The sequence below is a fragment of the Ascaphus truei genome, chromosome 5 (assembly GCF_040206685.1).
Source record: "Ascaphus truei isolate aAscTru1 chromosome 5, aAscTru1.hap1, whole genome shotgun sequence".
NCBI classification, from domain to species: domain Eukaryota; kingdom Metazoa; phylum Chordata; class Amphibia; order Anura; family Ascaphidae; genus Ascaphus; species Ascaphus truei.
The window spans coordinates 83,523,556-83,551,144 of NC_134487.1; the positions used below are offsets into that span (position 1 = coordinate 83,523,556).

Below are 27,589 nucleotides of genomic sequence, written 5' to 3' on the forward strand. Positions count from 1 at the left end.
ATCGTGTTTATAGCTCCACCCCTTCAGTGACATCACGGATCTACGCTAAGCAGCTTGGGAATTCTCCATTCTGTAGTGCTGATTTAACCCTGCACATTTCACAGCTGTCAATTTTTGGAGTCCCAAAAATATGCAGGTTGTGACCATTTTAATTAAAAAAATTAAAAACATTCCAAGATGAGCATTTTTTGGGAGTTTTGCTAAACTTTGAAAAATAGTTCCAAAGTTCGAAACGGAGTTAAAATCGAACATCAGATTCTCATGGTGCTTGACTCAAAATTAGAATCGAGCATCAGATCTGAAAAATTCAGATTTCGATCTTGCGAACTTGCCCGACCTTAGCGCACACACTATCTAAAAAGCTTGATATAATGTGCACGCAAAATGAATGTCTCCTGAATATTGAATACCTCAATATGCGGTCATTTGAATACATTATATTGTAAATTGTAATATATAAAATACTGTTAATTTTGCATAAAATTGCTAAGTGAACCGTGTACACAGAATTGTGGAAAAAGTAATTAGCGGAATCCATAAATAAGGTAGAATTTCACTTTTAAACTCTTAATGAATCTAGTTCTACATATGGATGCAAGACAAATATGTAATGAATAAACTTTAATTTCATAGATACACTGGGCTACTTTATATTTAGTAAGCAGTCTTCTACTATTAGATAGATGCCTTCTCGGATTAGTCTGGAAGACACCTTAAAGCCTATTGACTTAAATGGGCTGTAAGGTGTCGGCCAGAGATGCCTCACAGAAGATGCCTTATGGCAGAAGACTAGTAACACGGATGTATTTAAATAAACATATAATCTCTTTCTGAAAAGCACAGAAATAAAAACGACACCATTTTCAAAAGTTTATTTATTATGTATATTTTTCCTAAAAAAATCCCATTACAAACTATATTACAAACTAATGTAGCAAAACATATCACAATCCAATTTTAGACGATCAATCTCATGTTATTCAAGATAGTTACCCTAGACATATTTGTATTTTTACTTGTGCATTTGCTACATTTTTTAAATTAACAAACTAACATTTGTCATTTTATTATGTATTTGAAAAAAATACATTCAAGTAACAGTTATTTATATATGTGTTATGTAAATATCTTGCGAGTTAAGGGGATATACCGCGTTAACTAGAAGAAAAAAATAAATGTACCCAGAGAAAACCATGGGAGAAGATATTTGCTGAATATATCTGCTTAGTCTAAAAAGCTTGATCCATCTCATCTCTATACAAGCATTTTTAATTTCCAGGCAGTTGAATTTACAGATGGCACTTGTTATGTCTTTGGCAATGTTTGGTTGAATAAATGTTTCAGGTTATTACAACAGCAGAGTTAGGTGATATATTGAAATACCTGGACTATTTAATTGACAAATATTGGGTTTTTATAAAAGTAACCCACTACTCCCTTCAGCCACGGGATAATATTATTTTATACAAAATGATCAACACTGGGTTTTTTTTATTCTAGAGTTACAAGTGCCCAAGGACACTGTTTACAGTACATAAACATAGGCACAGCATTATATATAAGAATATGCAGTTGACACTAGATAATTTTTATAACAAGTACCATATTAAGTACTTGAAAGGATTGTTAACATGCACACTGGACTAAACCGGCAAACCTCAATCATTGTTGTATTATTATAATACAATTAATGATATTGACTTTTATTTGTTTACAAATAAAGCCTTTAGTGAGTAAATCTGAGAACAAGTATGGTTGTTGGCAAATTGTCAACAAAACTTGAAGGCAACGACTTACATGCTACTGTATTTGCAATATGGTAAACATATCTACTTTCACTGTTTAAGATCTACTGTGACTGATATAAAGCTTAATTTTACATTTTCAAAAGTGCTAATGCACACAAAACAATCTAAGATTGAATACTAATGACAGATGAAGAAATATTAACAGTTTCTCTAGCTCAACGTACAGTATGTCTTAAACATACTGTACTATAAAAAAAGATTGTTTTTTTTTTTCAATTTTGAATCGGGCACATGCCCATGCACAGAGTTTTTACAACAAGTAACAGTTATGTAAGCTAATTCGTCAGCCCTATTAATCAAACACTGGATAGTGCTAGACCTGGCTAAGAAGTCACATTTTGAAAGTACATTTTAACAAAAAAACCTTGTTTTATTTTAATTATATGTCTAATCAGGTGTGTATATATACTACATATTGAGGTTAGTATTTTCACTAAAAGATAAGATTGACATTGTTATGTACAATAGTAGACATGATCTTATAGTCAACCAAGGATGGACCATATAAGCTATTGGTTTGCACTTAGCAAATATAAAGCATTTACAAAAAAACAAGCAAATAAAAATTGAACCCCACCAACCAAATAGTTTCTAGATAACAGAAAGCTCAGAGTTGTAAAGGTGAGATAAACATAGGTGATTAAAATCAGAGAAAGTTCAATAATAACATTCTGATGGAAACAGAGCTATTACACACATAAATATATTTCAAACCAGTTTCCTGCACTGAACATACCTATCACATACACCGTATCAAACAAGCAGAATATTTCCATGTCCTTAGTGCTCTCCTTACACTTCTGAGTTATCGTGGAAGACAAAATCATAAACTGGATGAACATTGTTCAGTGATGCAACTTCACAGATAATTACATAAAAACGATGCAGCCCAGCACCACTAGGCATTGAAATATTAATAAAATTCAATTGAAGAAATTCAGTGATTTGTCCAACTTTCTACATGAGCCGATTCACAAAGCTCAGTTAAACCACTTAACGTTATGTTAAGAGTAATGCTGTATCCACATAGGACAATAATAACATAACATGGTCATGTTTTCTCCCGTAAAGAGCATAGCAGTAATAGAAAAACGGCCTTTAGTGATAATAATATGCAAATGATATGCAAATGATATGAAACCATAACATTGCATATCCACAGAAGTCTGTTAAGGATAATGGTGGACGTACCGAGACGTTAGTTAGGTCATACCTAAATTTGACATTACTCACAAGCAGAGCCTGCACTAGAACTGAGGCATAGCATTACTTCCCTTGTATCTCCACTTTCTCTCAATTTCAGCTGAAGCCCTATTTCAGGACTTGACAGGAGTGACGCTAGGATATACCTAATGTCGCGGCATTGGAAGATAACGCAATGTGATGCCACAATAACGTGACATAACGCGTTTGCTAATGAGATGTAGAAAGGTCATGCATATAATTCGCTTTGAGGATACTGCTAAACCTCAGGGAATATAATGTCTTGTTCTTGTTTGTCGTAAACCCTGATTTAACTTAACTGTGTGGATCTGAGCCTCAGGAGGCTATGAGCCAAAGTCTCCCAGCTGCAAAACTGGAGCAAAAAAAACTGTGCAATGTTTATCAAAGCAAAACAAACCATGACATCTTATGGGTCACAGGGGGAGATGTATTAACTTAAAGAAAGTGCAAATATATATTTGTTTTGACACATTTCTCAATTTTCTGCTTGCGTTTGCGCCAAATGTAAAAGAGTTTGTAACATTTGATGCAAGTAGTTAGACAGAATTTTTTTGCCACTTCGGAGCTGAGGGATTTATTTTTAACACAAGTATAATATGTAAAAGTGATGCATGGATAAGCAGAGTTTGATACATCTCATTATAATCTGCGCGTCATGTAACTCCTCCCTGACTGCCTTGATACATCACTCCCAGTATTATTTTCGGTGCTGTTTCTTTGCTCTGATTTTGTCCCAGTTTAGCAGCAGGGGTATTTTAATATACTGTATAACCACCTTCAGTTTGTATCAAGGCTAGTTTGGTGAAATTCTGGGGGATGGGGGGGGGGGGGGAATCACACCAGATATACTGTATCAAAGACAAAAATCCTATTGGAGGTTAAATGATTTTGTTTGTATTATACATACAGTGCAACACTTTGCCCAGAACTGCACCACTTTTCTCATCATACATACATACATTTATTAAAACAATACTCCATTACATTTGTCTCAGACCATTTTCTGCTAAAGACACTTGCAGTGAAAACTACCTATAAAAAAATATTACAAAGGCACTGTGTTGGCCACCAAAATGTTCCAGTAATATTAGAAGGCTATTTCTTAGCCAGCAGCTGTGTCTTTTCATTCGCTTTGTACTGTACATCTACAGAAAACCTGTATTCCATTTGAATATACAGTACTAGTAACAAACGTGTTTCATATGTTTCAATACAAAAATAACAAACCCTTCATAAAAAATTAAAATATGCTTTTGTATTCCACATATTGGTACCAGCAACCGTCTTTTTTGTTTAGTTTTAGCATCCTTTAGGAGTTTAAATGTCTTCCAGTTGCCTACACTGACATGAAAAAGAAGGGTTTCCAGACATTTCATCAAGAAAATATTCTCTGAAGATCCAGTGGGTTAATGGTGTTTGGAAGATGGTGGGTTGTGAATCCAGTCAGATATAATAAGTGACATACTTCCAATCATGAATATGACGCCAACAATGAGGAAAACTAAGGCCTGCAATGACAGATAGAAAATGAATTAATATTGTTAGGAATGCATCACTGAGATAGTTTAGCACTTTACTACATAGCCATACATTCTTCCTAATATATTTTGTAGGAGACAGGACAACTAACTGCAGCTGAATGTTACGTCTACTTCAACATACAGTACCACTGTTCCCTTTTTTACTTTCTTGTTTAACAGATTTGGCAAACATCTTAAGAAAGCTAAAGATCGTGAATCTAGACATCAAATTCTGTTAGTGTATTTTGTGTTGTGCAGATGTAGCACACTGCCGTTACCGCAATCTGTACTAGTAACGCTTTTTAACACTTTTCTTTTTTTTTTGTAACAGTAGCATTATTGAAAACAATGGTTAAGGAGATAACACACACTTTACTTAATGCGTCATTTCATGGTAACCGGGGTAACAACCTCTGCTACATATATATATTGACGGGATGCCATATTTTAAACACTGTAAGTCAAGTAAACACAAAAAAAGTCATGGTGAGTAAAAAAGTGACAAAAGCCCTCCACTGTACAGTGTAGCAAATAAAAACACCGCCTGTGAGCACATTCACGTCTCAGACAGGTCTGCAAACCTGCATTTTCCTCATACAGTGCTTCCACTGCAGCCAGGGATTCTGGGTAATGACATTCAAATGAGCACTTAAAATGTTTCACTTTTTGCTTCTTGTTGTAACCACTTCCAGCTTCATGTTGCAAAGCCAGTAAACCGTTCTCACACTGATGAGACCCAAAATGTTAAAACAGCTGTCTCTACGTAGGTTTACTGGCCATGCACTTCTTTAACCCAGGCTGTGCTGAAAAGCGGTGTAACACGACAGGCATAAGCTTATAGGGGTCCATGTTAAAAGGGCCAAGAAGTAAAAAGTGACACACTGTGTGCTCATTTGTATGTTATTTCCCAGAATCCCCGGCTGCAGTGGAAGCAGTGTACGCTATGAGAGAATGGTGAAATGCAGCGTTTCAGACCTGTCTCAAACATGGGAATGTGCTCATAAGTGGTATTTTTATATTAGAAGTCAAGTAACACATGCAGCATCTTGGCAGCAAGTAGAAAACCTCTGACCTCTGTTGTTGTTAAATGCTTAGAGCATGTACATGATTCATTCACTTCATTCAAGAGCAATGAGTCACTTGTGCAGCTTGTAAAAATGGTTTATAAGAAAACTCCTTGGGTGTGTAACACAAGATCTAGCAAGTTTGAACATAGTTCCCTACTGACAAAAAGGTATGGCCGGAGTACAAGACTTTCTAGAAACATTACTGTACACGATTTTATCTTGATGCAAGTAAATATACAGTAAATATTTTGAATCGATGCGTGTATTGCTCCCCAAACAAGATATTAAATCCAGCTTTCAATAGTAAGTGAAGTGAAAAAAAATGCAGTTTATTATTCTACCATGAAGAAAAAAGTGAAAATATCTTCGCTACCAATTGTGTGTAATGTAAAGTGAAATTATAAAATGTTTTACCAGGAAGTAATACATTGAGAGTTACCTCTCGTTTTCAAGTATGTCCTGGACATAGTTAATATGACAAATAATACATGGCTCAAAATACAGTTACATAAATGAACAGGGTATACATTATATACAAGACATAGCATGCACAGTTAGAGATAATATATATTATAGGCTTATGTAACAGTTACAGACCAGATTAAAATGTGAGACAGCTTTAGTTTTGAAAGAATTTAGACTAGTGGTGGATGTGAGAGTCTCTGGTAGATTGTTCCAGTTTTGGGGCGCATGGTAACAGAAGGAGGAGCAGCCGGATACTTTGTTGAGCCTTGGGACCATGAACAGTCTTTTGGAGTCTGATCTCAGATGATAAGTGCTGCATGTAGTAAGGGTGAGGAGCTTGTTCAGATAGCTGGGTAGCTTGCCCAGAAAGTATTTGAAGGCAAGACAGGAAAGGTGAACTTTGCACCTAGACTCGAGTGATGACCAATCTAATTCTTTGAGCATTTCTCAGTGATGTGTGTTGTAATTGCATTGGAGAACAAAACGACAAATTGAATTGTAGAGGGTGAAAAGTTTGCTAAGGTGGGTTTGGGGTGCGGAGCCATATACTATATCTCCATAGTCTATAATTGGCATTATCATCTGCTGTGCGATACGCTTTCTGACCAGCAGACTTAGGGAGGATTTGTTCCTGTAAAGTACCCCTAGTTTGGCATATGTTTTGGATGTCAGTGTATCAATGTGCATTCCGAATGTTAAGTGGGAGTCAAACCATATGCCCAGGTATTTAAAACTAGTAACCCCTTCAACCATGTGAAATATAAAAAACAAATGTAGCACAGGTGATAACCCAGTGAGATATATGTAGTGATATTAATACACTAAATAAATAACACTATAATATAACAGTGTAATACCGTGATTAAATGAATAAGAAAAAACCTTAACAAATGTAAAAGAGTCTGCTGCTGTGTCACTTCAGATGGCTCAACATCCAAGATAGCTAGTGAAAGAAAAAAGAACAAACAGCGCACAACTCATGGTGTAGTATAATTAATTATATTGAAAAAAAGTGAAGGTGGTAATAAACGCACGTACATCAACACTGGCAAGTCAGGCAATACATGCATTCTGGCACGTTACCAACTGCAGTCAGCGTCAGCGGGGTTCCTCCTCTGATAGATAGTACAGTCTAGCAACACCCTGTGATAAATGAAGTTCGGCAGATACAAGGTTCCTCCCGACAGCCTCACGGTAGATTTAATAGCCGCTTCCCGGTGCCTGCAGAGTCCACAATGTCCAGATTACCTCTCTGTCGGAGTCCTCACTTATTCATAGGTAACGAGTAAAGGGATTACTCCTCTCCTGCACCGCTAGTATATAGGAAGCATGTCCCGGCTGCAGATATTATCCGGTCGCCCGATCGAGTAATGGGTGAAGGAATACTGCACCACTGGTTTATCGGAAGCAAGTCCCGGCTGTAAGTCTTGAACAGATGCCTGTTAGACGTCACTTAGATCCACATCATATGAAGTGACTGCCAGATGATAAATTACAGGCTGTACGGACGCTGACAATAATTGGTATACGGGCTCAAAGATAGTCAATGTACCAAAAACACATCCTACGCGTTTCATAACAATACTTCTTCAGGGATAACGTGATATGATTAAAACAAGTGTTTAAATACCCCTGCGCGGACCACCGATTGTCTGAACTGGGAGGTGGTTCCACCAATCCCAATGATCCACACAGGAGTATCACATCATTAATCACAAAGTTTATACAACAATACTGAAAATACAACAATGTTAAAATACATTTTATTAGTAAATTGATAAAAAACTAATAAAGAACTGAAATGAGATAATAACAGTGTTAGAGTAGGTACAATTCACAAACAATGTATACAAATATGATACACTTGGACTTAAATAGAATTGTATCATGAAGACAAAAACATATATTATAAATGTGCTGAAAAGCACAATTTAGAGACCCTAGAGCACATTTAAAAAATATGTTTTTGTCTTCATGATACAATTTTATTTTAGTCCAAGTGTATCATATTTTTATACATTATTTGTGAATTGTACACTAACACTGTCTTTATCTCATAACAGGGCTCCGCCTGGCTCCTCGTCCGGATAGGCCGCAGCAGACTCCTGTTGGATGTAAGATGTGGGAGCCTCACCCATCCGAAGGTAGGGGACGTCTTCCGGCTCCACAGGTGTCACCACTGACGGTTCCTACACAGTGCTGGCATCTTCCTTGGGCGTGGGGTTCCTTTGGGGCAGCACCACAGCCTTCTGGGTGGACGCCTCTGAACTGGAACTTTGCTGCAGGACATAGTTAAAGGGAAGTTCTTCACAGGTGTCTGGCAGCTTGCTTCTTCATCTGAAAAGGAGGGTAAGGACACCTCCTCTGGGACGCAATGTCTGGGCGCCCCGCACCCACTGGCAGCAATTGGCACGGAGCAGGCCTGCTCCGGCACCACCCGGGGAAGCACACCCAACACACCCAGGGCAGTCAACTCACCCTCCCGGTCCGCCGACACTGGTCCCGGTCCTGGAACCGTCAGGAACTGGAACGTGGGGGCCTTCTCGCGTACTGGAACGCTGGAGCCTTGGTTAGCTTGTAGTAGGGTCCACGTGTGGTTCCGCAGTGTACAGGCCAGGGTAGGCTGCATCCGATGGCAGTAGGGCCCGATAGTAGGCCAAAGTAGGTGCCGCTGGCAATGGACCATATCTACCTCTGGTCAGTGTCATAACTAAGGAACACAGGCCCATGCTGTCCGCGACAGGGTAGAACTCTGCAGGGGCCGCACCGGTTGGTGTGGAGGCCCGAATGGCAGAGGAAGCTGCGGCAACAGGCCCAGGACAGGAGATCTCATAGAATGCCCCACAGTGCTTAGACTGCGCGGAGGGGCTGGCGTCGCCTCCTGGGAGCCGACGTTTGGGCACACATAGTGTAGGTGGTGTTGCCTGTTGATAGTAGCCACCAGGTAGCCCCCTGGCAGGTAGTACTTGGATAGCTCTACGGTAGATATTTTCTTCCTTTTTAGCGAGGTAGTAGGCAGCAGCAGAGTGCGAAGTAGCTCTTGTCTCTTGCTCAGCTCCGTGGAACTGATTTAGGCTAAGGCCCCGGTCACGGCGCTCTAATGCGTGCCCGCGCTTTCGGCTGCGCGTTCCGGCGATTCCCCGGTCTGCAGCTCACTGCAGGAGCAGAGACCGGGGGGGGCGTGCCGGAGGAGTGACGGGGGCGCGGCCATGACGTCACCTGGCAGGTTCGCCCTCATTGGCTGAACCGCCGGGGGGCGTGCCTAGCCGCTCGACGCGAGTTCCTGCTCTCAATTCTATTGAGAGCAGGAGTAGCTCTCGCGCGAGCGCTGCGGCCCCCCCTCGCAGCGGGCCCGGCGCCGTTGCGGGGAGGGCTCTGGTGAGCGCAGCGTCAGCCACAGCGGACGCTGCAGCATGCAGCGGGGGCAAGGCCTTAGACAGGTTGTAGTTGACTCCTCCCATGACAGAGACAGAGTCCTTGATTGGGTCTTGCAGGTTGCCCCTCCCCTTGGTGGAATATAGGGTATGGCATGGTAGACCAAGGAGTGACTTGGCTCCGGATGAGCCAGTCACGGTGACGTTGATTTGGCTTGCAACTGGTTTGCAGAAAGCTTGCAACTTGGCTTTGCAAACCCATGCAGTCCCGTATTTCTGGCAGGAATGCCATTTTGAGATAACACAGTCCATGCGGTAGACTCCATTTTGAGCACACAGCACAGTCCATGATGACTTTAGGTACACACAGTCCCCCAGCATCAACTGAAAGGGGTCCGACCCTATTTTGAGTAAGATGAAGGGTACACGATCCCTGGACAATTTCCCACAAGGTGTGCCCCAATAAGCACATTTCTTGAAGGTACCAAGGGTCTCCAGCAACAACTGAAAGGGTCTTGGCCCTAGTATTCTCTTTTAAGCAGTTAGAAGGTTAAACGTTCTCTGGATTTTTCGTTAGGGTGCACCCCAACCACTGGTCTGGATTAAAATGAAGGGTTCACGCTGCCTGGACTATTTTCCACAGGGTGCACCCCAACTGTCTCTTTAAATTCTGATGAAGGTTATCCACGCTCCCTGGAATTTCCCACAGGGTGTGCCCCAGCATAGTCTCTTTATTTTGGCAAGGGTCTAGGCAACCCCCTCCCTGGTGAAGCCTCAGAGAGAGGTTCCCCCCTTCCTTAACTCGCAATGGGTGTCCATCGTCCCCGGTGAAGCATCAGGGGCATGGCCTCTTTTGTTGCACTGCTGCAATGTCCTAAAAGCCTGCCCTGTTGCTGCATCACAGTAGCTCCTCCATTTGTAGTGCTGCTCCCCCCCCCCACCCTGGGAGAACTTGCATAAGCTCCAGTCACAGCGAGCTCGAGCATAGCTGGAGACAGTCCCCACTATGACAGTCTTCTCTCATACTTCTACCCAATAGACTGTTACTTAGGCAGAAGTATATAAAAAGGATTCTTTATTGGAGCAGCCACTGCAGTTGGTATCGCAGCATATGTGTCATGGAACAGGTATACCCCTGTCTACATTTCTGTTTCACCCTCCCCTTTTCCTCGCAGCCCTGCTTGTCAGCTTATTAGTGGCAGCTGTATGTGTTTGGTTCTGTACAAAAAACACAGTGGCATTTCCCCTCTCCCAGCAGCTTGCTGTGTTAAAGATGCAACATTATTGCTACATGTTGTAGCTTCCCCAGACACTCCTGTGAGTTGCCATGGCAGCCCCAGCCTTTCTCTCAAATGGGCTAGTCTGCCTTCTCCCCCTCTGCTCTGCTCACAGATGGTCTGTCCCCAGACTATTTTACCACCCAGCATTCATTGCCATTTCCTTTCCACCATTTTCCCTGGATTCGTGAGTACCTCACTGTAACCCCTGTAATGGCGCTGCAGGATTATCTTTTCACCTCCCTTTACTACTAAGCACACACAGAGATTTAGACCTACACCTCTACACAAGATACTGTTTTTACCTGCTTTCTCCAAAATAAAGTAAGAAAAGAAACAGACCTTGTCGTGCTTGGAAAAGAGGGCGAGTTGACACTATCTGAGCTAAGTCATCACCACGTGACCCTCTGGCTTCCAGAATAATATGCATTATATTTGCGGATGGGTCCCAGACCTCTGGATGGTGCTGGACCTTATGACAATACTGAGGCCTTGTGCTCTGCACAGATCTTAGGTTGCACAGCTCCAGGAAGAGCTGAAGGCATGTCTCAACCCCAGGAGGGGCTGAGCTGGACTGAACACAATTGGAACACTACCTCCCTAAGGCACAGAGGGGGAGGGCCGAAAGTCTGCACCATGATTGGCTGCACACAGACTTAGTTCACCTCCACCCCTGTCACAGAGAGGCAGCATAAGGGGGGGCCCGGGTGGGAGGGGGGGTACCGGTGGGGAGGAGGGTACCGGGGAGAGCGGGGACGGGGTAAACCCATAGGATACCCTGTCACTGCCTATAGCTACTAGGGCTTGCATGACAGGGAGGCAGAAAGATAGCCAGGACCAGCCATGGCTATATCAGTAAAAGCTGAATAAGTAGATTCTTGGCAGTTGCTCTACTGCAAGGTTCATGGATTTGTTTTTAGTTGCAGGTTGTCTGTCTGTGCATCTTTTGCCACATGCTTCTAGTGTCCTGTTCTAGCCACTCCCTGTCTGTTTTTACAAGACATAAATGGCATAACATGTGCTGGTACTTCAAAGGTAGGATCAGAGGGCACATAATGCTAAACTATATAAAATAATTATCATTGTGATATATGCCATGTGTCTTTCAGGCCCATTACACAGCAAATAAAAATATCACTTGTGAACACATGCACATGTCACAGACAGGTCTGCAACTTTGCCTTTCCTGCTTCCACTGCAATCAGGGATTCTAGAAAATTGCATGCAAATGGGCACTCAGTGTCACTATGCTTTTTCTCCATTTTAACATGGAGCTCTATAATCTTTTGCCTGCCACACATTACATAAACCTGGAGAATAGTCCGTTTTCTATTTCTTTCCTAATCTTTTTAAAAAAATATTTATTTAATGTACATATCGTTGCCCAATATTTTATTTGTTGCAGGTATTGTTTCATTTTACAGTACAAACATAGAAATAAGGTTTTGGTTTTCCTGCATGTATGGTACAGAGAACACAGTAGTCCCTAGCACATGTCTATACACATGTCATCAAACCTGTATATAATAGAGCGCCTTTATACAGTACAACAAAACAATTATAAAAGCTCATTAGAATATCTAATACAGTATGTTACATAATACATATGTCAACATAAGGAACAGCATCTTACATAACCTAGCTATCTAGTTACTCAATATGGCTGGCAGAAGTAGACAATGTAATACAACAATAGTCCAATGGAATGTTTCAATTACTATCAATGGAATTTTAGTTTTCTAAAATCAACTCACAGGAATTGGAGAAAAGATAGTGACCATTTCAAAATAATAGCAATGGCAAAAATGAGCAGAGGTGTATTTTCTTCAAATAATCATTTCTAAGGGCGGTGAAAGTTTAGTGGAAAAGCCTTTAGCCCTCTGAATGCCCCCGGCCGTAATAGCTACATCACGAGGACCAGTACTCCAGGGGCCCAAGACGTAGTGACTACGCCATGCTCAAAGGCCATATATTTTCTGGGTGTGATGGTGTCCTGCGTTCCCATGGGGCGGCAGGACGCGATCTAACCAGTCAGAAAACCAGTGAGAGAAGGAGCCTTCCTTTTCTGTTTTCTCCAAAATGGCCGCAGAGATCACGTGATCGCTACCAAAAGCAGTCACGGGACCGCACTGTGCAGGAGAAACTGTGGCTTTCAGGCGCAACGACCCCTCCAGCACTCAAAAGGTTAACAGTCACTTACTGAAACTGTCTACCGTTTCATTTAACCTGTCATGAATGGTGAATACAGCGCATACAAACATGTAACTATCTAGGTAAAAAAGCATCATAATTAACCTAATATTTCCAACACTCCTCACAGAAAAGTGAGTTTATACATGATAACAGGCCAGGTTTTAAGGATACCCATGCTTCAGCACAGCTGGCTCAGTCAATGCCTATAGTTGGCCTCCCCGGTGTAGAGTAACATAGTAAGATGACCCTACAAATATGCGTCAGAAGATTTCTCAATCCCAATGTTTAAAGCAACAAAACTGCTGAAAACTGCTATATTCTTAACGGGATTTGGTACTGGGGGTCCCCTAATGCTGAACCCCGTTACTTTCAGCTTGGCTTTCCGAGATACTTACCGGTATTACTTACTAGTTTGTCACATTGATTTAAATGGCTCTCTATTAGTGGGGGGGGGGGGGGGGGTGGGGGGGGGGGGCTTTAGAGCTGGGAATAACACAGCTCAGCTACAAAAGTTCCTCCTGGGTCCAAAAAAAAAAATCTTAAAATGAGTATCCAAGATTGCTGCTTTAAAGCTGCAGACCAAGCAATATCCTACATGTGTGTGTTTTTTTTTAAAAATACATCAGTCCTGTACTATGAGAAAATACTTTATATATTATATATACACACACACACACACACACACACACACACACACACACACACACACACACACACACACACACACACACACACACACACACACACACTGTATTCTAATGCAAAAGGCATTTTTGTTTCTATAGAAACCATTTACAAAGTCACACCCCTTTCCCCTTCTGAGACAGGCTCTGGCTCTTGAGCCCTGCCATCTCTCTAGCAGTGCACCGATTTTACATGATCTTCAACACAGAACTTTGCATTGTGGGTACTGTCTTGCAGCAATAACTGTATTATATAACCCAGAACAAAGTGCTCGATTACAGGAGAACGGATCGATCTGCAACTTAGCTAATCACTTGTCAGTGTGCAGATTGTATTGATGCACATATTGAATGGAATTTTTTTTTTTTAAACGGCAGCTTGAACTGCAGCTTTAATATGGGGTTCTAAGGTATAAACTCCTGTAAAGTCTCTCCAAAACACCAACAACATTATGAACAACCTCTAAATAGTTACTCTGGAGCAGGATTGACTTCAGCACAAGTGGCTCAGTCATTGTGATTGAGCCACCTGTGCGGAAGCACGGATATTATGAAAACCTGACCTGTTGGTGGCTCTTGAGGAATGGAGGTGGCCAGCCCTGATATAGAGTTCATCTACATGTAATAAATTAATAGAGTTATCTGTCAGGCTTGCCCAGTTTTTCATTTTCTTTCCCCCACTGTTTTTTAATGATATGAGGTGGTAGAATTTAGTTACTGAATAGCACTTGTGATATTAAACTACTAATGCTTTCTTTTTTATTTTTAGGTAAGAACACTCCCTCTTCTGGTGAGAGAAGGTAACTGTACAGTATTTTATATTTTATTTTAGACAAACAAAAGTATGAGGGGATAAAGCGTCAAATCGTGTCTGTATACCACTTAAGGGACCAATCCAAACTTTTTTTTTACCCACGATGGAAGCAGGGGGTCTCCGGAGCTAAACCCCATTAATATCAGCTCCAGGGACCCCCTGCTTCCGAAGATAATGACTTCCGTAGTACTGTAGGTGCCGGTAGCTGCTCTGGCTGAGCTAGCTGGGCTTTAAAGTATAACTCTCCCACGTCCCAGAGGTCAATATGAAGCAGGGGGTCCCCGGGGCTCAGATTAAGGGGGTTCAGCTCTGGAGACTCCCTGCTTCAATCCTAATAAATCCTTTTTTTTTTTTTTTAAGAGCGGCTTTATAGATTTGTAAGTACAAAGATAGATACAGTGTTTTGTAGATTACAATTTTCATTTATTAAAACTACCATATATGTTGCTGAATGAGACTGCACTTGGAGCTTATTGTTAACTTGCTGCACTTAACTGAATGAATGATGAAACATTTACTTGTAGCAATGCTGTTACATGCAATGTATCACCCCCCCAATCTATTATACATCATGTCAAAAAGTTACGTTACCCCAATTTTCTGTGGTGACCGGAAAGGTTCCTTTTTCACTATTCGCAGATAAAAAGCAGCTGGAAGAATGAAGATCAACATTGTTGCAGCTGATGCTCCTTTGGGGGGGGAAACAAAACACTCATTTTATTTTCTACTAAATATTTATTATTATTTTTGTTTACTTTTGAAGCGCCAACAAATACCGCAGCGCGGTACAACGGGGGTACAGAGTTATGTATAGTACAAAGCATAAACAGTTACATACAGGTGAGGACAAACATGCACAAACAGATACATAAAGCTAGTGAGGGCCCTGCTCGTGAGAGATTAAAGGTACAGTCCCCTCAAATTAAGACAAGAAAGCAGAATACTGTGACTTTCAATTTGATGCATTTTTCAAAACCCTGTTTTGAGGCCAGTAATACATTAAACTGCTTTCAAGTGGATAATCTACAGTGTACAGTAAGTACCCAATAGAATCATTTTCTGTAAGGCTGTGATTCACTTAGCGCCGATGCCAGGTGTCACACTATTAACTTTAATGGCAATTACTGCCAGATCAGCACTTAGTGAATCTCCCCTTAATGCTATATGTTCCTCTATATTTGTACATACAGTAGCGTGTCACAGTGAACTAAGCCGAAAGCCAACTTATTGTCACTAACAGCTTAGAAAAGGAGGTTGTCAGAGGGAGCTATCAGGAAAATGTGTTAAGAAAATGTCACTTAAACTTACCAATGAATCCAAAGATATCTTTAATAGTGGGCACAAATATTACGAGCAAGTTATTTAGAGCCAGGAGAACAAGTGCGATCAGGAAATGCCTGAGCAAACTGAACGGCCTTCCTGGAAATAACAATGTAGTGATCGATGAACGGATCTGGGAAGAAAAACACATGATGCAATTATGTATTTTAGAAACGGAAACCACATTTTACACTTTTGTTTGAACAGGGGGGAAAAAAAAACACGTCAGCATATAATAACATACATATTCCATCGTCAATAATGCTCTAGGGAAAATGCTGGTCTCATTCAAACCGGTAGTCCAATCTGATGGCCATTTCTTGCAGCTGACTTAATTTAATAGATCTCTTCTTACTCCACCCAAAGCTATTTTTTTTTTTTTTTTTATCTGATGCTCTGTTCAGGAGATATAAGTGTTTGGAAAATTAAGTGTCCGGAAGGATAAAAATAAAAAAAGCAAGCAGGACATGCTCATTAGGCCAGATCCTAACATTATATGAGTTAAACTTCTATAGTCTTCAGGTTCGGATTTCTGCTTTAGGCTTTGGTCACAGTGCGATCGTTCCCACTTCGGCGTGCGCTGTGCGCACAAGCACCGCCCCCCAATCAGACCGGGCCCAGTACCTGCCTCGGAGCGCATTTGGCAGCCGCACTGTACTACAAGTTTTCACAAATATGAAAAAATTGTATTTGGAATTTGTGACGGAGGCGTGGCCACGCTCCCGCCGGCGGTTCGCCCAATGAGGGCGAACCAGCCTCGTGAGGTTATGGTCATGCCCCCACAAAACCCCGCCAACAAGCCCCCTCTTGTCGTAATCTCTCCCTCTCTAACAAGAACGCGGATCGCGGTGAAGTGCTCTGCACGCTCCGCCCCCCCCCCCCCGGGGGCGCGTGCTGACTGGGACCGCAGCCTTAAGTTTTAAGAGCATTAGGCAAGGTCCCCAGTACGCTATGGCGTGCGCTGTAGGCCGGGCCCTTCATGTGGCTGGGCCCACTACCTGCCTTGGCGGTCAATTTTCCGCCGCGTTGCTCTACAGATTTTTCCGAAGACAACAAAATTGTGTTCAGAAGTAGTGACGGCGTCACGTGGGTCAATGAGAACCAATCCTATGGCAGACTTCCCAAGCCAATCAGACCAAAGGAAATAGCAGCCAATCAGAGCGCAGACTCTTCAGCTTGGTGCTGTGGAAGAGGATGTTACTTTTTAGCCACACCCCCACGACACGTTCCGTCGCAAAGACTCATTCAGAGCTGCGACCGCAGATCGCGGTTTCCACACGTGCACGTGCCATCACCCCGCTGGGCGCGCGTGCTACAGAAAAGACTTGGGCTTTTGGATTAAATTAGCAAGCAAGTGTTTTTTTTTTTTTAATAAAACATTTTGAATACAGAATTGAACCTCATTAATTTCAGCTCCGCGGACCCCCTGCTTTCAGAGATACTTACCTGCAAAGGGGGTGCCGGTACCTCTCTGCAGTTTAAAGCCATGGGTCCCATGGGCCAGTAGGAAGCTGAATCTGATGATGTCACTGCTTCCTATTGGCCCTCAAGCCACAGGGGCTTTGAAAACGGCCATAATGTGAACTCTGGAGTGGCTACCGGCCCCCTCTATGGAGGAGAGTATCATTGCAATCAGGGGGGTCTGTGACGGTCGGGGGTAGCCAGGCTATCAAATAAAGGTTTAAGCCCATTTGGTTACCCTTGATCCGTGTGTTGGGTTTATAGAGTGTCATCTCTTGAGCCCAGGGTTTGTACATGCATAACCTGTAATGTGCGACAATAAAATATTTGATGTGCTTTTACCTTTCCAGGAGTGCCAGCAAGCAGAGATTGCTGTGGTATGAGTTTCGAGGGGGCTTTTGCAGAGAAAGTGTTGCCAGATTGTGTCTATCTAGCCAGGGCCCAGAGTTGCTGGTTCCCCATAAAATGTACCCAGGAATTGTGGATGCATGTAGACACGTGGTCTTGGTAATCTCTCCCCTTGAAAACGCTTTCACGACTCACCACTAGGGGTTCCCTGCTTCAGCACAGACCAGAAAGGTAAAAGGGGCATAGGGATGTGAGGTGTCCCTGAATGGTAAAGGGGTCCCTAGTATAAGGGGGGGTGCCCAGATCACCCTGTACCCAGTGTAGGGGTTCAGGGGGTGCTCCAGTTATATATATATGACTGTGAGGTTTTGTTAAAGTCTAAAGTCAGGTTTTGCAGAGTGTGAGCCATATGGCTACTGGGAATAAAAAGTACAAGTTCTCATTCTATCCCTCATCACCAAAAATACTTAGACATTTTAGCAGCATAAAAGTGTAAGGTATATTTTATAAAACAAAATGTGTTAAGTACATGTATGCTTTGTGCACAGTAGAATGAGGCACAAGAATGAAAAGTGTTCCTGTAGCTGCGGGGATCCCTAGGTAACATTGGGGTTCCCCAGTTAGTGCCAAGGTGTCCCATAACCGGTATTGGGTTGTGGGTTATGGAAGTCCCTTGTAAAGTATAGGAAAACCTGACCTGTTATGGGGCATTAATGGTCCCCAAGGTTTATACTTTAGTAAAGTAAGGTTCAGAGGGTGTTATAATGTGTGTATAAAAATCCATGCAGTCAGCCTTAGCCACATTTGCATAAGAGACGTGATGGCTACCCCGCCTTCTAGCCTCAAAGGGAATCCAGGATGTGGAGGTGGGAGAACCATTTGGTGAGCAGGAAAAGGCCAGTTGTCAGTCCCAGAGAATAGAGGGCACCTCACTGGGGCCCTGATTGTGACACCAGACTTAGCAGAGCCGGCAAGGGGTTAGCTGGGGGAAGTTGCTGCTTGTAGGAATATTTCCCCTTTTGGCTGATTCATATTTACAGCCCACATGATTTTTTTCAAGCTGGCTCAACACACCCCCTGCCTCTGACATCATCAGCCAGGTGAGCCTTGCTCTGATTGGCTACTGAGAAATTTCTCACACTTGATTGGTCTGTAGGTTTCTGTTAATGAAACTGAGATGTTTTAAAAACCCTTACGCAGCTCAGATTTTTAAGGTTCTCCAAAGTTTAAAGATTCTCTAGATTCTAAGTTTCCAGCATGAAAGGGTTGCTTCAGCAAAAGTTGCCTGGAATTTTATATCCTATTTTTGCAACAGTATCAGGGGAAAATCCTTAATTAAGGTTTCCCTGCACCTAGGAAAGTTAGGTTGTTATCCCAGTTCCCAAGTAAGTGTGTCTTTTTGCCTGTATTTTGTGTATCATTGTGTGTATACCTATTGTAAGGGAATAAACTACAATGTATTTCATTATCTTATTTTGCTCAATGTATGATCCGGATTAAAAGGTGTAACTGGCCTGGTCTCCCTGGCTTCTGGAGCTGAAATGAATGCGTTCAGCTCTGGAGACCCCCGGGCTTCAAACTTGTATATAAAAAATTAAGAAAAAAAACCGGCTTGGATTGCCTCTTCTATTTCAATTTATTAACCCCTTTAGTCACTATTGCAGTATAACAAAAGCCAGATGTCAGGCATCACATTATATTTACATTTTAATTCATTATTGATAAAAACTAATGCTCTCCCTTGATCACTATCCTATAACATTTAAACACCTTGCCAAAATGTTATTGGAATTCATCTTTCATAACAGCAGAGGAGCCTGAGCCTGAGCCAGCTGAGGTTTGTGAATCTCCCAAGTCCCAGCACTGAACAAATACATGCAAAAGCCCTAGACATTACTGCATACGGTGTATGTGTTGTTAAATAATGTATAAAAAAAAAGAACAGGAGGAGGTTTGGCGAAAAAACAAAGACGTTACGGTGCTAATTTATTTAAATATCCTAACTGTGCTCTCTTTTTTTTGTTTAGCAAAGATGAGGTCAGAATACTAAAATTTGTCAGAGTTCTTGATGCCTGAAGAATAAATGCTTTTTACGCGTAAATGCTGTAAGAATGATGTCAGTAGTCACAGGGCTTTGTGAAGGAACAGGATGTGCAGAGATAAATCTAGTTACTGCCTTTTCTGTGCTCTTGAATCTATGAAAGAAAGTAGGTAAAAGGTCACTGGCAGTCAGCATTTACAGCAGATAACATTACACCAGTGGAAACTTGATTTATGAGCGGAGTCCAGGCTGCAATTACCTGAATAGTAAATGCTATTTTTAAATTGGCGTTTAACCCTCTGTGTCCCCGAGGAGCCACGGTGCCAGAGTGCCACAGTGCCTCAGTCTCTGATGACGGAGCAAAAAGGAAGGAGTCACCCCACCTCCGTCCACCATCACTGCAGATCACTTCCTGAGCTACATAGGAGCGCAGGACGCGATCTCCCATAAGAGACTACGAATTTTGGGGTGGAACGTAGTTACAGTACTAAGCCATGGGGCACCCAGGATGCCAGAACCCATGGCATAGTATATATGTGATGGGGCCTTCAAAGGGTTAAAATTACTTTTTATTATTCAACTGTCTGCTAAAGTTAGGTATGTTATTAAGGCATTTAAGCTACTTAATAGCCATTATAAAAATGGGAAAACTCAGTCAATTTCAATTTGTCAACAAAAATGTATGCTCTGTTGTGGTATAAAGTGCTGTATTCACTTTTTACTACACATAACATGCTAAACAAGTAGTAGTTGAATAGTGTGCTGCTCATAACTTTAGTGTGTTCCAGTTGCTGACAGATCTACACCACAATCCCCCACATGCAGCACTTCCAGCAGTCACCCTTCTCTGCACCTGTTTCCTGTACTCTTGAAGCTCTCCTTTTGGTAGCTCAATTTCTCCAATCAATACATTCTTACAACTCTGTGCTAATAATAATAAAACATATATTCTGGTGTACTATCAACAAAGATAAGACCTGAGGTCTACTGTATATTGTGTTAAAAAAAAATTGTATTGTATCAAAACTGGACTGAAAGCAGTTATAGGGTTGTGTCAACAATTGATATCATGAGAGTTCATTTTACTTTCCAAGGTGGCCTAAACCCTTGTAAATCTATGTGCTAAAAAAAACAATTAAACAATAGTCAAACTAGACCAAATAAAATCGCTATGTCTGTTGCTTGTTCTGGGATAGCAATGAGTGAAAGGAATTCTGTAAACTGAAGCAATTGTGATTAGCAATGAACCTCAATAAATAACTTATGTGAAGGAAATACAAAAACGTATTTTAAAGCATCAGTCCCTCATTTGATTCTTGCAATGTAGAACCATGTTAGCCCTTCACCGGGAGACCCACTAGTTCTGTAGCAATCTCATTACTTAAGCAGAGCGATTGTGATCTTTATTTAAATGTCCAATTGGTAAATGAAGTCGTGGATTTACGTATAAGATAAATAAACTACAGGTTAAGGTAGTGGTTTTCAGCCTTTTTGTGGTTAAGAAACCCCATAATTATATAGTGAAATTCTTAGGAACCCCAACCTTCTCCAATAGCTCGTCTGAGATCAGACATATTGTAAATTCTTCTGTATTTGGTACAGTCTTCAAATGATCTGAAAATTGCAGGGAACCCTTTTGGGATGCCCGTGGGACCCAAGGGTTCCTAGGAACTCCTGTTGGAAAAACACTGGTTTAAGGCCTCGCAATTTGAGGGGCTTCCAAATACTAAGATGTTTTTACCTACAATATATTTGAGGGGCCCTGTAAATCCAAAGGGTCTATTCATACTAAAGATAAATAAGAATAAAATTAATAGTTATTTGAATCTTTTGTAACAAAAGTTGAATGTACGCTAAAAGCAAACTACAGTATGTCATGTAAAGAAAAGACAAACAACAGTGAGTCAACAACATTTCACAGAAGGACATCATGGTTTAGTTAGTTTTTTCCTTCGACTTCATAGGCCTGGGACATAGTGAATAAAACAGTGCGGAGGCACACTGAGGCTGAGGCTCAGGTCTTTCCCTGGCCTTACACAGCGCGCCGTCCGTGGGCGTGTCGGGGACGGGTCTGGGGGCGGGCCAGTGACGTCACGGAGCTGGTTCGCCCTCATTGGGCGAACCGCTCACGTGACCGGCCCTGCGCTCCGGCGAGCGCCAATTTGAATCCATCTTGAGACCCACTCTTCCCCAAGCGTGCGGGCGCGTGCGGGCGCGTGCGCGAGCCCCTGCTAATGCCGCTCTCATTGCAGCTGCAGGGGCTCAGAGCCGAGTGTGAGCACGGCTCAGCCTTGCTCACACCACTATGTCCCAGGCCATATTCACAGTCCCTGCTTTGTTTATGTTATAGGAATGGACTCACACCACCTTTCAACTTTGAGGAGTACTCAAAAACAGTTTATGGTGTAGTGGTTACCCTGCACTGCCCCCTCCTGGCTATTTTAATGTTTTCTTATATTTTTGTTTTCAGTTTTTCTGCTCAGTTTGCTGCCAAACTTTGTGAGGATAGTGTCATTCCTTGTTGAGGTAGGTAGGTTTTATTATAAATTAAAAAATTTGCAATTGAAATAATTGTTGTTGTAATCATGACTGTGTGCTTTAAAACAGTGGTATTAGATTTAGCTTAGGGGATAACACAAATGATATGTTATTTATTTGCAAATATGAATTGGAGATCAAATAATCTGTCAAATATATGTTATATTTTATTCTAGTTAATATTGCGTCTATTTTTAAGTTTGACCTAAAGAATAACAAAATGAGCTAAGAACGACCATGCGGCAAGAAAAGCTTTCTACACTTACTGTCGCATTTTGTGCAAAGAAAGCAAGAAGATTTGTAGCTTATCATTTGATGATATCATTGCTAAATTTCCGTAACAAAAATAAAGAAAAAAAAAATATTAAAAATGTTAAAATCCTTTTTTTGAAAGTTTATAATCAAATTATTTTCTGTCATGAAAAAGTCTGCCCATGTAATTAGTCAAATACAAATCTTTAACTTTTATTAATTATTCTTTCTACAATATATTTGTATATCTTTATCATAGTTTAGGGCCTCGCACAGTCTTAATCCAGCACTTGGTAAAGGTGATCTCCTAAATGACCACTCAGTGAACATTAGCTTGCAGTAGCTGCACAACACGAAAGAAACAGGATCCTTATTGATGTACACTTCTCTACTAATTGAAAAACGAAATACATTTTATTAACAGAACAAAACACAAAGAGCATTTAAAACCTATTACTAGTGCTAAAGTGCTAGTATTAATATGTATTAGTACATTCACAGCATTTGAGGTTCAAGATGAGGTGTTCACCAAAAAATGGGAGAGCATATTTTCAGCATGCCCCAATGATCTAATGCTACTTCTGATTGTCCTGCTGGATGAGGAAAAAAACTGTGCAGAAAACTTGAGACTCCTTAATGACCGCTGTTGTTATGAGGTCCTTCAGAGAGACCCGACAATCACCTATTTTAAGATCCTTCAGTCAATCCTAAAAAAAGAATTACTGAAAAAGATGCTCTCAGAGCAGGAGTACAAGTATATGCTAGTGGAAAAATCAAAAGTAGCTACATTCTATAGCACAACTAAACTGCACAAGAATCCCCAGCATCCACCGGGTAGAGCGATAGTATCGGGTATTGATTCCTTTACTGAACATGCTAGTACATATCTAGACAAAATTTTAAGACCATTTGTGACCAGTCTAACGTCTCATACTGTGTACACCACAGATGTACTGAGAAAAATCGATGGGGTCCACATAACAGCTATGTTTCTAGCATCACTAGACGTAGAATCCCTATATACAAGCATACAGCACCCAGTGGGATTAGCGGCGGTTGCCCATTTTCTATGAGCTAGGAGCATGGAACATCATGATCACAGCATGTTCACCATAGAGCTTTTGGAATTTGTGTTAACACTCAATTTCTTCCTCTTCAAAGGAAAATTTTACCACCAACTTCAAGGAACTTCCAATGGGCTCAACCTGTGCGCCGACATATGCAAACATTTATTTAGGGTGGTGGGAGGAGACAAAAGTCTTCACTTCAGATATGCAGATACACACACAGCACATCAATCTCTGGTCACATTGAAGATGTGCTTTTGGTGTGGAATGGCACAGTACAGGAGTTCCAGCTGTTTGTGGAGATCCTGAACTGTAACAATCGTAATCTCAAGTTGACCAGTGAGATCAACCAGGAAAGAATAACTTTCTTGGATTTGGAAATCTTTAAAGATAATGAAGGCCATCTCCAATCTACTGTCCACACCAAAGCAACAGCAACAAACAACCTGCTGTTATACTCCAGTCATCACCCTAAATCACAGGTAGAAGGACAATTCCTAAGGGTCAAAAAGAACTGTTCAACCTCCCAAGAGTTTGAGAAACAATCAGAGATAATGGATTCTCCAACTGGGGGTATAACAGATCATGCATTATTAAAGCCTACAAATGCTTAAAAACCTCGGACCACAGTGCATTACTCTATGACAAAAAAATCGAAACAGTTGGAACGAATCAGATTAGAATAATTGGTACATATAACAAACAGTCGAGGGAAATTAAACTGGTGCTGAACCAACATTGGCACATACTCTTGGAGGGTGATGACTTTAACAAAGTGCTTAATGTCACCCCCTCCATTACCTACAGGCGACCAAGAAATTTATCAGACCAACTGGTTCACAGTCACTATCGGGCACATCAACCAACTACCTGGCTATCCAACAAGACAGTAGGCACCTACCTATGCGGTGCGTATAAAGCATGTAGATTTATTAACCCTACCAAGGAATTTAACAACTGGAATAAGACCAAAACATACACTATCAGTAGCTTCATTCATTGTAAGACCATCGGTGTGATCTATTTGGCTACATGCCGGTGTGGCATTATTGTGTGTTGGTAAGACATCACGCCAACTCCACCGCCGCATATTAGAACATACTAGCATAATTAGAAATAATGTAGAACCCCCGGTAGCGCAACATATTAACCTTGTCCACCATGGAGATGCTAATCAACTCCTTCCAGGGAATTGATCATATGACCCTGGGTTTGAGAGGAGGGAATATTGACAATGCTCTCTTGAGGAAGGAGGCAAAGTGTATATACACTTTGGGTATCCAATCACCAAGAGGCCTCAGTGAAGGCTTTGTGTACTCTGCCTTCCTCTAGCCCTCTATTGTAGTAATTCTGATATTTGAAAAAGCTATACATTTCTATCATGATTGAACCCAAGAGGTTATGCAATACAAGTATCACATTGCGTGTTGTAGATGTAATTAACAGGTAGGCATCTCTTACATAGGTATCCATTACAACTTGGGTATCACTGGTATTGACAATACTGGGCATTCCCTATTTTTGACCAATAGGGGAAAGGATGTGTATATGGTTTATTATTATTACACAGATTGACATGTGGAAATCTAATACATCTTCATCATATGACACATTAATAATAACATAATGGGCCTTATTATATTATAACTGGTGATCACATCCTATGTAGATAAACCTAACGTGGAATGATATGTATAGGCTAACAAATTTCAAACATACATTTACAACAGAGTAGCGTAACCCGCTTTTGGATTACTCTCTTTTTATGATTTATTTCACACATGCTGTTTTTATTTTGATTAGTATTAACAGGATCATACTGTTACCTTTTTAATGTCGGGCTTAAACTGCAACGACTGTCAGTATCTTTGTTTACCTCACCGCTGATTGGCTACCAGCGTTGCGCAAAGCACACAGGTGTAATTCACCAGCACTTTGGTAACCATGGTAATTGTGGGAGTTAAATAGCCGATGAGAGCAGTGAACCACCCACCCCAGAAGAAGCTCTGCGTTCTGAACGAAAGGCGCGTTGGGATATGACGTCATCAGTACGTCATGAGCGTGACTGAAACAGAGGTTTCAGTAAGAGAAAAGTGTGCAGAGGCATTATGTCTCCTAGTATCTACTTCTCAAATATTCTCTAATAGTATGTTGAACTAAGTTGTTGGCCGACCTGGGCAACCACTAGTTGAGTAAGAACTTGCTACTATAAGGCTAGGCTCCGTTAGAATTTGACAGGGTTCGCAAGGTGCAATCAAGCTGTGTGCTATAGTTTAGTGTCAATCAGCATTTACTATGCTAGCTCCATCATGCTGAGGGACATTTTGTGTATAGACCGTAATGATACATTTTTACCAATAGATATGTTACATAGTAAAGGCAGGGAAGGACTGCTGTAGCTGTCTCTAATGTGTCAAACTAAGGCCGCGTCTATAGTGCCGTCGATGGCGACGGCGACACGACGGGTGATGTCACCCGTCGCCACAGGCGAAAGTTATATTTCGCCAGGGCGGGGGCGTCGCAGGTTTCCTGACATTTGATTGGTTCAAGGGCTGTCACATGAAGCGACAGCCCTTGAAAAATCAAATTTTGCCGGCTACCAGTTTTCGTGATGGCAACGTCGCTCCGTCCGCATTGTCGCCGTCGCGCGCACTATAAGCGCACGTGGCGGCAATGCATTTGTTTTCGGGCGACATTGCGTCGCAGTCGCCGGCACTATAAGCGCGGCCTAACACTTTAGAGAAGTGTAACTAATTATACATACAGAATTGGTTGAATAAAACACTCTTTTCAAATTGAGCTGTGTTCTAACCTTGCAGCTGTTATATAAAAAGTTATACTGTGTATCAAGTGCTAATCAGCATCGTCTGTTAGAAATAAGGGTTTCATGCTCAGTAGATATGAGAAGAACTATAAGTGGTTCAAACAACACCTTGGTTTAATTATTGAACAACCTACCAAGCAGGGAGGTATAGGTCCTGCATCTATCCTATGTTAACTGTGCTGCAGTAATATAAACACATTGTTCTGCGGCTGAGGCTTAATTGTCCTTCTGTGCCCTAAAATATACTAATACAAGCACAGATCACTTAAATGTAAGTTTACTTGCAGGATTTAAATCTCTCACTGTTCCATCTGGAACAGAGTAACTTTGCATTGATTTAATTACATTTAATGTGCTGTATACCAGGGGCGCGCAAACTTTCTGTGCTGCGCCCCCCTGCCTGCCAGCCCATATACTCGCGCCCCCCCTTACCCAATATCCAGCGTCAAATGACGCGCGGGGTCATGTCACCCCCGTGGCATAATTTGATGCGCGTTGCTATGGGGGCGCGCATGTCACATGACCCCGTGGCGTAATTTGACGCCGCATTGCCATGGCGATGCGGTGCCGAGGAAAGGTGGGTGAAGTCTGTGGCCCCCCAAAATAATCTTGCGCCCCCCACTTTGCACACCCCTGCTGTATACCATACAGGGCAAGTTGTGAATTCAGTTAGAATTCTAACATTACAGGAACAAGGATAATGGTTGCCTATCTCCCATGATATACTATAAGTGCTATAGCATAATTTTCACAGCAACCTAAGTTTTGGATATACCTAGCAGTATTGTGGTGAACAAGTGTGTGACCAAATACCTTAAGCACACCTATAAGATTTGAATTATTAATCTCTTCATCAAAAAGAGAATTTTGTCACTAGGCCCTTTTGAGCTAGTAATAGGTTTTAAACGCTCTTTGTGTTTTGTTCTATGTTAATTAAATGTATTTAGTTTTTCAATTATTAGAGGAGTGTGCATCAATAGGGATCCTTTCTCTTTCGTGTTGTGCATGTACATTTTTCCCTGATAGCACCCCTCTACAAAGTTAATATAAGGCTGAGCAGGGACCCCCTCTGTGTACATAGCTTGCAGTAGCTACCTAAAAATCTCCTACATACAGTATGATGAGAAGAGAGTGGGCACTCCAAAGGACTGGTACAAAAATGCAAAATGTATTCAAGAGCATCTCTTTGCTTTTTTTGTACCAGTCCCCTGGAGTGCCGCTCTCTTCTCTTCACAGGTAGATGATTTGAACCAGTTACCGTTTAAGCCGGCTGGCGTTGGGCATGCACATGAGGCGTTTCACAAGTCGGAGTC

General features: G+C 41.6%; 1 protein-coding gene across 3 annotated transcripts in view; it reads right to left on the reverse strand.

The window, feature by feature from the left end:
• Positions 1-860: 860 nt before the first annotated feature.
• Positions 861-27,589, reverse strand: part of SLC38A4 (solute carrier family 38 member 4) — a 114,397-nt gene continuing 87,668 nt past the window's right edge. For all 3 annotated transcript variants that reach the window (XM_075600137.1, XM_075600136.1, XM_075600135.1), the window contains exons 14-16: positions 15,734-15,878; positions 15,017-15,114; positions 861-4,540 (exon numbers count right to left, since the gene is read on the reverse strand). In XM_075600137.1, coding sequence (XP_075456252.1) covers positions 4,439-4,540; positions 15,017-15,114; positions 15,734-15,878 — 345 coding nt within the window. In that variant the 3' untranslated portion in view covers positions 861-4,438. The remainder of the gene's footprint in view (positions 4,541-15,016; positions 15,115-15,733; positions 15,879-27,589) is intronic.